At 43.4% G+C, this 15,027-nt stretch overlaps 1 protein-coding gene across 1 annotated transcript in view; it reads left to right on the forward strand.

The window, feature by feature from the left end:
* Positions 1-6,029: 6,029 nt before the first annotated feature.
* FAM117B (family with sequence similarity 117 member B) overlaps positions 6,030-15,027 on the forward strand; it is a 28,131-nt gene continuing 19,133 nt past the window's right edge. Inside the window, exons 1-2 of the mRNA XM_066322625.1 lie at positions 6,030-6,713; positions 13,588-13,736. Of these exons, the coding sequence (XP_066178722.1) occupies positions 6,179-6,713; positions 13,588-13,736 (684 nt within the window). The 5' untranslated portion in view covers positions 6,030-6,178. The remainder of the gene's footprint in view (positions 6,714-13,587; positions 13,737-15,027) is intronic.

Here is a 15,027-nt window from a genome sequence, read left to right on the forward strand (position 1 = left end):
CACATGCTCTGCTCAAGTTAATTAGTTTAACTACAGAGCTAGTATATGTCTGTGGAGAGGGAAAAGAAATTATTTTGTCACTGCCTCTCAGTGCATGAATAAGCCATGCCAACATGCTTTCCACCAACTCTTTGCCTTTTCTAAATGTTATATGAACAAGTAGAAGCAAAACAAGATTTTAGGCCTGAATCAGAAAGAGTAAACTCTCTTCTGTTCTCTTAAGTGTCTGTAATTACATGCCTATTCATCACTTACACAGGATGTTTATCATCCTACAACATAGTCATAAAACCTACATTATTGAAATATTGTCACTTACCAAATTAATTTATAACGTCAACATTTGAAACAAATATTTTATAGTATGTAATTTCATTGTACTCTCAGTACAGAAATTGTGCTGGTGCCTTGCTGGAGCAATCAGTGTTTAATGTTTGTAAATGAACAATTTCCTTCTGTAATTTGCACATATTCTTCTAACATAAGACTAGAAATACAGAAATGCATGTCTAAACACAACACAAATATAGAAAAATCTATTATGTTTGCAAGCTCTTTAAATATGAGCTAAAATGCTAAGTTTTTGAAAGAGAAAGAAAAATTCCTTGCTTTTCAAAAGGTAGAAAAGATTTATTATTGAATAGGAGGAATAATGTACAAATTATCATTCAGCCTCTTGTAGGATAGCTGGGGGAGATTATACTGTCTCCTGTTAAAGTGAACTAGGCCACTTCTCTTAGTTTTACTGAAAGAAAAGATTCTGGAATGTGGTGGACAACATGCTTTTCCTGCTGGTCATTCACTTCCCTCTTCCCAAGCTGAGAACAGTTTCAGCTGCTGTCACTGAAGAAAGTGTGAGTCCCGTTGCTCCTTGGGCAGCTGGACACTCACCACAGGGTTATTGCTTAGTGTTGCTGCTGATGTTGAACACATGCTACGAAAACAGATCTGTATACATGGAAAAACGTGTCACATGTAGGTGAACTTAGCACTGCCTTCTAAAGAAATTACCCTCATGCTTCTCCCAGGTAATTATGTGCCAGGAATGTGCAGTGGGAGCACCACTCAGGCCTGCGTGTAAGTGTTGCATTGAGAACTGAGGTTCTTTGTCAAAAATATGTTATCTTCATGTCAGTGAGGCACTGAAGCCTCTGAATGTTATTTCTCTGATAGCTTTTCTTAAAGATTGTACCTTATAAAATGTCACGTAAGTACATTTTGCATTCCTCTTATTGCATGGAGTTTGATTTATGGAGTTTTATTTATTTGTCCAAGGTCCCATCTGTTGTTTTTTATTGTTTTAATCTTAATACCTTATTTCAATCTGTTTGCCTTCTCAAATCCCCACAGATATTCTGGAATATTAACTAGGCTCTTACAGGTTTTGTGTGAAGCAAATTCTATTGTATTTGTCCTATTTTTTAAATGTCTTTTTCTCCTATTGATGTTTAACACCCACATAAACAAGCAAAACAAGCTCACTCTGCAGGGGAGAGATGAGAAATGCAATGAAATATCCTGAGGCATAATCTAATGTTTAGATTAGACTCCCAGAATCTGTAGTCTTTCAACCTTCAATATTGCTTACATTAACTGCAGGTAAAAAAAAAAAACAATTTCAGGCAGTAGATTGCTCCTCTACATGCACTGCTTTGCATTTATTCAATTTTAGAATAAGACAATAGCGTATTTGAAGCTGCTTGAAGTACAGTCATTTTCTGTAAGGTTTACTATTATTACTATTATTTTAACAGTACGTTTTTCATATATATTATTATAAGGAGTGAGCAGTACTACTCACACATTTTCAGCCTGTGGTACCAGAAAACTCCCTAGGTATTATCTGTTTTATTAGCTGTACAGTGGGATTTGGGCCTCTCAGTTTAGTTAAACCTTTCTGACCCTTGTTTCTCTGCTTTTCATTTGGTGTTAGCAGTTGACCAGTTCCCTGACTTGTTTACATCCCTGCTTTCAGCAGGTTCTAGATTTGTTCATGCAGCTCTGTGTGTTTGATCAGTCTGCCCTTGAGGGCATTCAATATGCTTCAGCCTTTGGATTGATTTGTTTGTATCTGCAGCATTTACCACACACTATATTTTAAGAAAGAGCCAACAGCTTGCACATAAGGGGCTGCCATACCTAGGTTTCATCTCTCAGCACTGAGTACAGAGCAGCACATTTTGGCAGGACTCTGGATGGGTGCCGAGGGGCCTCCAAGGGACGTGGGAGCTTACCACCTCCTGGGGTGGCACTTCAGCCTGGTTTGTGAGCACAGCAGTATCTACTGAGCTCCCAGGGCCAATGGGTTGATAAAAATTCCAAGCAGAGAGGAGCTGGTGACATGGAGATGAGCTCTGTGTACGTGGGATCACATGTGACTCCAGGGCATTTGGAGTCACTAAAGTGGCTGTGGTCACTAAAAGGCAGATTCACACGTTGCTGGGAGAAGGCTCACAGCCTCTGTGGTAATGAGTTTCATTCCTATTTTTTGGATTACTGTTGGCACCATTTAGGTGTTATGGCCAGAGTAAGAACATCACAGATTTGAGGGAACCCCAGCCTAGAGGTTACACAAGAAACCATATGAAACGTGTTTCTCAGAAGTGGCCTGGGCAGCATTTGGCAAAGTGTGCAGGCAGAAGGGAAGGTGACAGATGAAAAAAACCGAGAGCCTGAGAGGTAAGAATTGCAAGGAGAGTCTGGGGATCTGAATCCAAGTTATTTGGGGCTGGGGTTTGTTTTGAGGGTTTGGGTTATTTTGTAATTGAAAAAGAGTTTCAAAACTAATTTCAAGCTCATAATCCTGCTTTAGCTCCTTCCATTATTTCCATAAGGTGTAGGAGTAAGATCCTGTTGTAACACATTTGTTATGATTTAAACAAATGAACGAAAGAAGTACACGGTGTTTGAGTAGGTCTGAGTACATGACTTTACATGTCGAGCTCTCACGTCTGCTGCGTGCAAAGCAACACAACTGATGATGAGCAGTGCACACAAATGCTTTGCTTTATATTCTCACAGCTACTCTGTGGAGCAGTGCCATCTCTGCAGTGTGACAATAATGTGGGAAGTACTGTAATTGTCACAGGTATCTTCTGCAATCGAAGTCGTGACTTGGCTCCATAGTACGCAGCATGAAAATAAATATGAATCAGTACCTGTCATTTTTGGCCTCTTCAAAGCAGTAACAGGAATAAGAATGCTTTCAGAATATTTTGCGCCTTAGAAGTATCTTTATGGCACAGTGTTAGCAAGTATTGGGAAATATTTCTAGTGAGGATAAACTGGGATGATGGTCTGCTGCACAACTGTACAGGTGCTGGGAGTGGGTGCTGTCACAGCAGGAAGAACTGCATATTCTGCTCTTGGCTGAAAATTGCAGCAGAGAATTGAAACAAATGCTGCATAAATTAACTTCCTTTGGGATAACTGCACTGTTCTAGGCTGCTGTTTTGGTTTAACCTGTCAGGCAGCTGACAAGGTAACCCCACACAGCTGCTCTCTCACTTGCTCTTTCCCAGTGGGTGAGGGAAGTGAACTGGGGGGCAAAAAGGTAAAATTTGTGGGTTGAGATACAGACAGTTCAATAGGGCATATGATGATCATAATAGATATTAATGTAATATAGTATGTATACATATATTTATAATATTGATAACAATAATGGAAGAGTAGAGAAAGAAGGTGAGGCACTGGGATTTCTCACCAGCTGCCAAGGAAAGCCCAGCCAGTCCCTGAGCAGCAGTCCCCAGCCAGCTTTCCCCCTTGTTCACATACTGGGCTTGCTGCTGTGTGATGCAGGACATCCTTTGGCCCACTGGGGTCAGCTGTCCTGCCCGTGTCCCCCCAGCTTCTTGTGCTCCACAGCCTCCTTGATGGTGGGACTGGGTGTAAAGCTGAAAAGTCCATGTTTCCCCTGGTGCTTTCTGCCAGCAGCTCCAGGTAGGGCTGTTCTCTAGCTGTGGTGTTTTGCTAGTTGGTGAAAACATAGCTGTTATTTGTTGATTACATCCCTTGGGTTCTGACAATGTCATCTTGCCATTTAGTTCCTAAAAACTTGTTCTCCTCGTCCCTTGACCTTACTTTGTGTTACGGCAAACTGGCTTTCAGAAGCATTCAGACTATTTTCTTCCCCTTCTCAAAAATTTCTTTTGCTGTGTTGCCCCACAGATGAGTCACAGAAACAGCTGAAGGACAAAGCAGCAGACAGGTTCCATTTCTCTGGACGTGCTGGGCGCTGGTTTTCTAATTCCTGGGTGTTCACCTGTGGAGAGCTTTTAAGCTGAGGTTCTCTTTTTCCATATATGTGGAGTCACTGAGGGAATTAAAAGATCTCTTCATCCCCAGTGACAGCAGTGCACAGCTTTACACTGTTCTCTGCCTCTCAGCCATTCCCCCTGAGGAGAGCACTGTCTCCCAGATAGTCCATTAATTATGGGTTAACTGGGATTTTGATGCCTTGCCACATTGTACCAGCAGCGCTTGTCATGGCTACAGAAAAATAACTGGGAAGTGTCCCCCATGTGTAATTTACAAGGTAACAAGTAAATTGCAGGGTTGAAGGAAGGGAATACAACAGTGCTGATGGTGATCTGCCAGGCTTCTGGAGCCTTCTCTTGGCGGCCAGTTTCAGGGGTAGCACAGGGTAATTCTTGAGACTGGGCACAGCCTCTTGCAGTAGGTTTTGATTGACCCATGCAGCTCTCCTTCAGGCCATATTACTAGCCTTTACAGTAGTACCTGTGAGAGAGCATAATGCCTTTCAAAATAAGTGTAATTAATCCAGAATGCAAGAGCTTCACAACAACCTCATCACTCCATGTGTACTGTTCTCTTTCGCCAGTCTGATTCCTCACAAAAAGTTCTCAACTCTGACAAAAGCTTTACTCTTCAAGGCTTTAAGTGGGCCAGTATCCGGGCATCTTCAAGAAGGGCCTGTGCACATAGTCTTTCTTTTCAGGTTTGTGTAACTTGTCAGCCACAAGGATGAAGCTCTTCAAAGGAGAATTAGGGATATTTAAGTGAAGTGAGGTTAAATCAGAAACAGCAAAGGAGAGAGGGAAAAAACAAACCCAAGCACAACCAAGATGACCTGAGAGCAGTGTGTAAATTGCTGGCACACCATTTGTATCATAGGGATGCTTCTCAATTGCAACATGCAACTTGTAGAGCAATAGTGAAGAGAATTTGTGTAAGTTCTGGTAGTTCAGCTTTATTTATAATAAAAACAAAGACAGCGAAAGGGTTTATTGAGTCTTTCTTGTGTTGAGGGTACTAACACGTGTTTACCTTGCATCTAAATAACCAAACACATGAACTAAGGCCTGTTCCATGTGCGTATCACTGCTCTCATGTTTAAATTTGTTAAGAGGATACTAGCAGTTAACAAATACTGTTAAAAGATTACAATGAAGATGCAACTAATCTGACCTAACAGAGGAGAGTAAACACAGCAGTTAAAGGAAAAAGGGGTCAAGTCTGCCTGGATATTGCCCACGTCTCCGGTGCCATCATCGGTAACACCGAGCTGGTGGCAAAGTGATTGGATAAACCACTGTGGAGCTCCGTCCCCACCCCCGGAGAGCACCTTGGGTTAGGAATGATGGAATAGGGATAATGGTCCCTTAGAAGGGGACCGAGAGGCGGGTGAGCCACCAGCGGCTCGAAGCTCTGCCCGTGGCGGCGGCGGCGGCGTGAGGGGGAGCCGGGAGGGGGAGCCGTGAGGGGGAGCCGTGAGCGCGCGCCGTTCCCGCCCGGGTTGCCCACCGCACGTGCCGGGGGCAGCGCGCGGCCCCGCCGCCGCCCGCGTGCGGCTCTTTAAGCGCTGCCCCCGCCCCGCGCCTCCCCGCGCCCCCCGCGCGGGCTCGGCCACTCAGGCGCGCGCCCCGCAACCAATGGGCGCGCCGTAGCTGCGCGAGGCGAGCGGCGCCGCGCCCAATGGGAGGGCGCGGTGGGCGGGGCGCGCGGCCGGGGCACTATTGTTGATGAGGCGCACGGAGGCTGCGGGCGCAGCGGTGCGGAGGGGACGGGACCGGGACGGTGAACCCGGACGGGGCTGCGGCGGCCCTTGCCGCCGCCACCGCCCGAGGCGTCGGACCCCGCGAGGCCCGCGCCTCGCACCTTTCCCTTCCTTCCCTGCCTCAGGCCGCCTTCCGCGAGCCCCGGCTCCCGACGGACAATGTCCCACCAGCGCGTAAGGCGCGGCGGCTCCCCGACCCCCGCCACCTCCGTGGCGGGGGGAGGCGGCGCGGTGGCGGCGGGCGGCGGAGCAGCGGGAGCGAGCAGCCGCCTCCAGCCCATGCGGGCCACGGTGCCCTTCCAGCTCAAGCAGCAGCAGCAGCAACAACATGGCAGCCCCACGAGGAGCGGTGGCGGCCCGGGAGCGGGGCTCCCACGCGCGGCGCCCCCCGGCAGCAGCGGGCGCGGCGGCCCCGCCACGGCCCCGCCGGGGGGAGCGGGGAGCGGCGGCAGCGCCGCTTCCTCGCGGGGCAGCCCCACGCGTGGCCATGGCGGGGCGCGGGGCAGCCCCCCGCGGCACCACCACCTGCCGCCGCCTCCGCCGCCGCCGCCGCCGGGCTGCGGGCCCTCGCCCTGCTCCTCGCCGGTGTCCCCGCTGCCGGAGGGCAGGGTCCGGCACCACCACCGGCGGCAGTCGCCGGAGCCGGGCAGGAGCTCCCCGGAGAGGAAGAGTCCCAGCTCGCCCGTCTGCAAAGGTGAGCGCCGGGGGGTCCGGGCCGGCGGCAAAAGGCACGTCCCGGGCGGCCGGGCCCGGCGCGGGGTGCGGGGCTGGGGCCCGCGGTGCCTTGGAGCGCGCCGTGCCCCGAGGTAGAGGTGGGGACAGGGCTGTGCCCGGGCTGGTGCTCGCCCTGCCCTTTCTCTGGCCGGCGGCAGGGCTTGCCGGCTGTGTGTGCGTGGAAGGGCTCGTTGCTTTTGTTGCTGCTCTCTTGCGCCCTGGCTTTCAGAAGAGGAATAGAGAGCCAAGCGTGCCATGTGGGGGTTGTGACCGCTTCTGTAGTACCGCGAGTACTGCCTTGGGTTGGCAGATGAAAGGGATTCCGGGGGGTAGATGGACTTCAAGGTGCTTGGGCACAAACTTAAGATGAATTCGATGTTTGGGGGCTGTTGTGAAGCCTTCACATCTCCCCTTTCTGCACACCTCGTGCCAGATGGTGTATGTGGTTGTGATCCAAACAGTGTCCCTAAGCTTGTAATTAAAGAACTAACTAGTGCTGTAGGCATGGCACATAGCTGTAAAATGAAAGTATTCATTCTCTCTCTTAGTAGCTGCTTTCAGCGTGAACCCTGCAGAAGGTTGTGTGTGCTTGAGAGTGATGACAAGCTTGTGCTACAGTGGAGCTAGAAAATAGCATAATGATAAGCCTACGTTTTGTAACAAACTGCTTTTTAACTTTTTAAATAATTGAATCTTACTGGGAAGGCTGGTATGTAAGTAATATATGGCATCAGGTTGAGGATAATAGAGGATGACGTATGTAAGTCCTTTTTCTTCTTGGGTTAGAAGTTTACTCAAAAATGCATCACTGAGGCTTTGTGTTCATGTCCTCAAATCTAGGAAAAAAAATGTTACTTTTAAGATACCAAAGCTTGCAGCTTCTCATTTCCGTGAAATTGCCTGTGGTAATCTAAAGAGTAAAGTTGACTAATATGCAGAAGTGTACAGGCAGAAATCTAGCACTAGCCCTCCCTTTAACACTTCTGCTTCTCCTAATACTCCTCCCCCTTTCCAAAATAATGATTGTAACCAGACTACCACGTTGGTTTTTTTCTTTTTTCCTATCCTGGCTCTTGAGGAATGGTACTGCCAAATGAGACAGTCATAACCAGTTTTTACAAGATGATTATGTGCCTCCTGGTCTGCTAGTGTAAGCGAGAACTGATAAGGTTCTGAGTTAGATTTTCCACTTTTCAGATAAGAGTAATGAGGGTTTTATTAAGGCTGTATTTTATTAAAGGCTTTGGATTGAGGAATGGGTGTATTCTTCATCTGGGATTCTTGTTAATCAGTAATCTGAGAGACTTTATACATATCACAAAATCCTGTCTTCTTTCTGTGAACTTCACGGAACTCTTGCCTAAGGTGCAATCTGCTGGCCTGCAGAATGAGGAAGAGCATGGTTAGCCTTGAGGTCCAGGTTCAAAAACTGTTTGTAAAGGCGTGCGTCACACAGCTTAGGGTGGAAAAATTGCACTGTCTTTGAGTCACTGTGGAGAAGCCTGCTGAAACCATGCTGGCCTCTTTACTACTTTGAAGAATTAGCATATAGAAGGAAGCAAGTCATTTGATCACTCTACTGTGTTAGGATAACTCCACTAGCTTTTTCCAAGATGTGTGAGAACAGGGAAGTAGTGTCCATTTAATTGCTTCCACGTGTTCCAGTTTCTGAGCACTACTTGTACTGGCCCCAAATGCAAGCTAAACCTCTTTAATATTGCTTCACATTTGTGTTGTGTAGTCCACTGCTTGATGGAGGCTGAGTTAACTTCAGGTTTTTTTCTTCATCTAAACGAGCAAACAGGCTAAGCTGAGAGCAGGGAGGTGGAACTTTTTTTGCTAATGAGGCAATGGTTGTGCAGACACACAGGACACTTGAGGGTATTGGTCAGGATCTGCTGCAGAATAACTTGGGTTTTTCTGTTTCTTGCTTTCAGTTAATGATGGCTTTTGTTCATTCCTACAGCTGCAGATGTATTTTTGTAGATAAAAATGAACCTTGAGGTTAGACAAATGATAGCTTTTTCTGAGTTTAGATACTGGTTCTATCTAAGTTTAAGCTGTATCTAAATATAAGTTGTATACTTCAGGCTCAGTTTCATATTTTTCAGATTTTCTTTCCTGGGAAAGAGTTGGATAGTTTCGAACTTAGTTTTCATGAACCTGCTTTACACTTGAGAACCCTAACTTGTGAATTTACAAATGTGACTTTTGTGGGTTTTGGGTGTGGTTTTTGGAGGGGTTTTTTAGCACCTGTTTTCTGATCTGAATTGCAGTTAAATGTTGGAAATACTCAAGTGAATTTTCTGTTGACTGTGGGATAATTACAGATGGAAAATTCTTTCATACCACTTCTAATTTTCCATGCTTTTCTTGCCACTCTCCTGGGAGGGAGATATGACCAGGAACCTAGATCTCGCTGCTATTTGTTTGTCATCTTCTACTTTCCCTTTCTGCAGTCTCTAGCGCTTAATTCCCAGAATTCATCTTCCATTAATGTGTTCTGTCCTTCCCGTCACTGGTGGGGCCCCATTTCTCCACCGCAATATCCAGTTTTGGCTCAGTGTTCCTATAATCCTCTTCACCTGCCTGCAAACCACCCATTAGGGGCCATTGTTTTGACCTACTAGTACACTGTTGCAAGATGAGATAGAGAAACGTGTATTCTTTATCTTCATCGGTTTTGCCTTGCTTTATTCACTGAGTTAAGGTCTAATGGGACCTTGTTATATAAAGCATGTCTTAGAGGAGTTGAATCGCTCAGCTGCAAGAATGTTATAGTGTACCAGGCTGAGTAAACAAGGAGGTCCAGACCAGAGCCAGAGCAGCTGTTTACCTTCAGGTGCCTTGAGGCACTGAGAGAGTTCTCTGCTGGGTGTAATGGACATCTGAACTAATTCTGAAAATTAAGGAGAAAATTTGGCTAGTTTTTATTTCGAAGAAAAGTTAATTGTTTTGTCTAGGGAAGGGTAATATTAAAGCCTACTTGTGTGAATTGAAATGATGGAAATATTATATGAAGTCTAAAAGAAGCCAGATGTGAACCTTTCCTTGGAGGTAGAGAGGAAGAAATGGCACTCCATTACATTCTTAAATTTCAGCATAGCATTCATTTATTTTAATAATCTGGTGAGTGACACAATAATAGCTGCAGACCTGTCAACCTCAATGACCAAGGTTTTGCAGTAGTTTTGAAAGATACTACTCTAAGATAAGAGAGAAGGCTTTGTGTACCATTACATTCCTGCTCTGCTTATCTCAGCTGTTTAACAAATGGCAGGTGTAAAGAAAGTGGATTCATTTTTGCAGCATCATACTGTACATTTCTTGTGGCCAGCAGTTCAGAGAAATTTATTTGGATTAAAAATATTTTCATTTACTAGAGTTAAGTAGCTTGAACATCCTGGACTTTCTGAGGTTGGGTTTTGTAAAACACCACTAATTCAGTCATTCTTCTACAGTGGAACAACTTTGAATTACTAGTGAATAGCTCTCTTTAAATTTATGTGAGGATATAGGCAGGATTATCTTCCAAAGGGAGTATACAGAGTTGGGTGGTGTGTCTGTTCTTAGTGCAGTCTGTTCAGTTCTTCTAATGAAACATGAAAAGTGGGCAATGCCCCAGAGATCAATTGTAGTTTTGGAAAAGGTGGCTGTGCCAGCTGTGTATGGGAGAGATCCCATGAATGTTCTTTCTGGGGAAAAGCCTGACCAAAACAGAACAACAAGGTCAGCTGTATGCTTTGATGCCAGAGGAGCTAGTTGGATCTCGCCACTTCTCACTACTTTGGGTAAGCCCACTTGTATTAAAAAAGGCTCAAGTGGAACTGTCAGGGAATTCTGTGAGTTCAGTGGCATCCTAGGCTCTTCTGCTGCTTGTTTTCTCACAGTACGTGTTAGAGGATGTTTCTTTGGTTTCTTTCATACATTTCAGTTAGTTATTGGTAAGCATCTGTATTTGTTCATTTTTGCTCTTCAGTCCCACTGTTACAGTGCCTGAACTTACGCTGCCTTTGGAAGTGCCTTTACTGTGCAAGAATTGTGTGATACCAGGTTGCCTGTAGCAAGTTCTGTTGGTCACCTGTGCAGCAGTGACTGGCAAAGATGTGGCAACTTGTTACTTCCCCACATTATGGACTTTGTTGATTTGTGTTGTGTACGTTCTCTTTGGTTTTGTTCTGTTACTTTGCTTTGTTTGAGACCAAATTGCAGAAAGACTTTCTAAATAAATTCGTACTAGTGGTGGATGGATAGGGGGGTTGATATTTATCACAAATACTGGTTTAGAGAGATAATCAGGCCAATTAAAAGAGATCTAATATTTAAGAAGCGTCTGTTTGATGAAACAGCTCCATTGTTTTTCATCAGCCACAGCTGTTGTAACTGTTATCTCTGTGGAGGCAGATCTCTTGTTATGTAGGTCACATCAAGGAAAAATAGCAGCTGAACCCTTGCTTCAAGTATTGTAGGGGAAAGTGCAATGAAAACATTGTATATGTTCCCATTGAAATGTTTTGAAACAGTAAGAATTGTGTAGTAGACTTTGCCAATTTGAATAAAGACAGGTTGCGAAGGTGGAAAAAGTAAAAGATATCCAAACATCATTCCTCCATCTAAATATAAGTAATTTGAAAACAGAATTTCTTAAATGAGTTTTTAAATCAGAGGAAAAGAGTATTTTCAGGCTTTGTGCCTTGAAATGAGCAGCTTCCCTTGAACTTAAATAGTGAACAGGCTCTTCAGTTCTCATCCTCTCTGTTCAGCAAAATAGTCTTTCCAGTTGTGTTTTGTTTTGTTTGTAGTGGAGAGCAGAGAGATTCTGCTTCTCCAGTTGAAGCTGTCTGCTGCAGTGGTTTTGCAGATGATGTGGCTGACTACATACACTTCCTGATTTATAATTTTTTTTTCATATCCTTTCTGTTTCCCCTTGGTAAGAAGAGAGAAGCTTCTTGAAGAGGAAGAATAATAACTGAGAAGAAAAACAAACAGGGAGGATATGGCAGCTAATTCTAAGGCAAATAACATGTTTGATTTCATTTTGGAAGCCAACATAATTTTTAAGGAAAGACACATTGTATTAGTATGCCACATTGTCCTATTGTACACACAAAGGGAATTGTTTTGAAAGCATCTGATACAAACAGACCCTTCAGTGTGCTGTGTGATTGTAGTAGTAGTAAGAGAATTTCTTTGACACAGGAGTCTTAAGTGCAAACTCCAAAACATATTTGCTGCTACGCCCTGAGAGCAAATCTGCTGAGCTCAGTTTTAAGGTTGTATCATTGTTGGTACTTGTAGAAATAATAAAGCAGATGAGGTTTCCTGACTGCTTTGTGGGAGTGTGGCTGATTATAGTGCTAATTGTTTCCTTATAGTTGAATTGAAATATTTCCCACATTTTCAGTGTGTACCTTTCTAATAAATTTGCATGAGGCTATTTAGTGTAGAATGTCACTAGACTTAGGTTCTGTCTACTCCACTGAAATCTATACCTAACAGGTTTTATTAGTATTTATCATATGTGTTTTTAGTAGATTACAACAGCTTAGAAATTGAATTTTGGACTTTTGGTATCAGTGGTTTTATTTTCTGACTAGCAGTCAGACACTAATCAGGCAGAATTTCCTTGGCCTGTAAATGAGTTTATGTATAATACAAACTGCTATGTTATTGATACTGTGAGTGCAGAATTCATCCTAAGGCACAGCAAGAGAGGACACATGACTGAGTTTTTCCAGTGCCCTTTTATAAAGCTGCCATCTGATATCTGAATCATGCTTGCTGTGTTGTAGCCATGTATTTTAGGACTTTCTATTCATTATAGGTAAGATTAATGCACAATTCTTTCAAGTATAATTGAAATTCTTTTTGTTGGGAGTAGATGAGATGATAGTAAGCTTAGATCATTGTGATCTCAGGATTTGCATTTTTCATCTCAAATAGTGTGAGTGTGTATGTATATCTAGACCCTGGATCTTTGCTGCTTATCAATCTCTTAAATTTACCAACCTCAGTTACTGTTTTGAGGAGACTTTCTTCAATGTTTATTCTTCAGAGCTTGTGGTGTAGTCTTTTACTGCGACTTTACTTAAGACATCATTGGCAGATGGGATAGATAAAAATATTTTTATTTTTAACACTAGTTTTCCTTCTCATATTAGTTCCAATGATTGTTGCATGTAGCCTTTTTTAGTAAGGATTCCTCTTAGTATCTAAATTGTTCTGAAATTGGATGCCAGTATACACACTACAAATGAGGTATTGCAGAAGATACAGCACCAAGCAAATATGAATGTAGTTACCAAGTAGCATGTAAATGGAGGAGATGTCTCAGTTAGCTTGTGAAGTGTAAATCATTACCGTATCAAAGTTGACTTCTGAATCTAAGGGTTATGCCATATGTCGTGTGCTGGGTGGTTAAAACATGCAGGTTTAGTGTCCCCTGAAGTAAAGTAGGATGAACTGTAAGCTCAGCATTAAACTGAAAATGTTCAACCCAGTTTTTCTTCATTAACCCTTATTTATGTGTAAACATATCTATTTTTATTTCTTCTACACCTGTATTATTTAAGATACAAAATGGCTGTTAGACTTCTAAAGGAGTAAATAATGGTGCATAAGCACTAATGCAACATTTGTGACATAAGGATGTTTTTAAGGAAACCATACAAACAGATTTCAAGCTTATTCCAACAGAACAGAGCCTGGAAAAGCAGACTTAATTTCCGTATTAAAAGTATCTCGTTGTGTGCTTAATAACATAGTTCTAATTTGATATGATTTCTTGTAGACCATTAAAATGGATAAGCTCTCTCTCTTGATCTCTTTGTAATCAAATGTTCTTGCTCTAACAGACAAATCAAGACCACCTTCCTCAAGCCCTTCCAGTATTGTTCGCCGCACATCCTCACTGGATACTCTCGCTGCTCCATACCTTGCTGGACAGTGGCCTCGGGATAATCATGGACAAGCTGCTCCCTGTATGAGAGACAAAGCCACACAGGTAGGGCAGAGATTTTTGTCTTGGGAGTATAGAAGTGTGAAGACAGGATTTCAATGTAAGAAGCTTTTCCCTTGAAAACATTCGCTTTAGCTTTCTTACTCACAAGTTCCTATTCACTTTCAAATTGCAGGAATCCTAGCTTTGCTATTGCATGTGTGAATTATTTGCATTCTTTAAGTAAAGGCTGAGAACTGTAGTACTGTAGTATCTTCTAGGTGTTCCACTTCCTTCTTGCCTCAGGAGAACACCTAGTGCATTGTACATCTGTATTCTTATTGTTCTTACAGGGTGCAGTACACTAGATAGCACAGGAATTGAGTACTATTTAGTTTAAATTCATACAGTTTAGTTTAAATTCATAAGGCCCCGTAATGTTCTCTTGGGTTTTATGCGCCAAGTATAGAATTATATGCATTGGAGGACTTCCTTGTTAAACCATGAATGATGTTGAAATCTGGCTCAACTGGAAAGTATTAAAAAAATACATGATTTGGCAATAAACATCAACTGCTTAACAAAATTTCACAAGCTTTAAAGATTCAGTTCTGTGCCATCTGTAAAAACAGAACCAACAATTGAATGAAGCTGGCATTACCTGTTTTTGTGGCGTTCCCTTTGAAAGGGAATGTTGTTACATGGCATCCCTTCTATATGCAGAAATGGTTCAAGATGGATTATTCCTTAAAATATCCCATCGTTTCATTTCACCTTCTGTGGGTGCAGTCTGGTAGTGGCCTTCTCTAACCTATAGAGTGAAAGAAAGAGGCAAATGTATCAGATTTTAAATCTATTCCTGGAATGTGGTTTCAGCAAGTCTCCACTAATCCCAAAGAACATAAGCAGAATGCAGTTGGAAGAGGACTCACAGTGTGTGAGACATCCTTGTGTTTGAACCTCTGTTAGGTTTGGTAACAGTAGAAAAGATGCGTCCAACACAGTTTTCAGTGCGTAAGGATGTGTAGGGCGTTGAGCAGATGAGGTCTGCAGTGTTCCTGTGGGGCCTTTTTGAGATCCACAGCTTTTTGTGGGAAGGGCCACAATTCAAAGAGTAGATCAGTAGAGAAGGAAGGTGTTTAGTAGGGAAATATGCTCATGTGGATAAAATGGAATTAGGAGCTGGTGAAAAAGGACAGCTGAGGAACAAGTTTTCTGTGCAGGAAAATGAATTGGAAAAATGGTTAGAAGACAGGGTGAAAAAAGTAAGCAAATTGAAGTAAGAGGAGAAAGGGGATGAAGCAAGGTATGTGATGTACAAAGGAGTGGCTTTTCATGCCTAGCTATTAAAAGACAT

The sequence above is a fragment of the Sylvia atricapilla genome, chromosome 7 (assembly GCF_009819655.1).
Source record: "Sylvia atricapilla isolate bSylAtr1 chromosome 7, bSylAtr1.pri, whole genome shotgun sequence".
NCBI lineage: Eukaryota > Metazoa > Chordata > Aves > Passeriformes > Sylviidae > Sylvia > Sylvia atricapilla.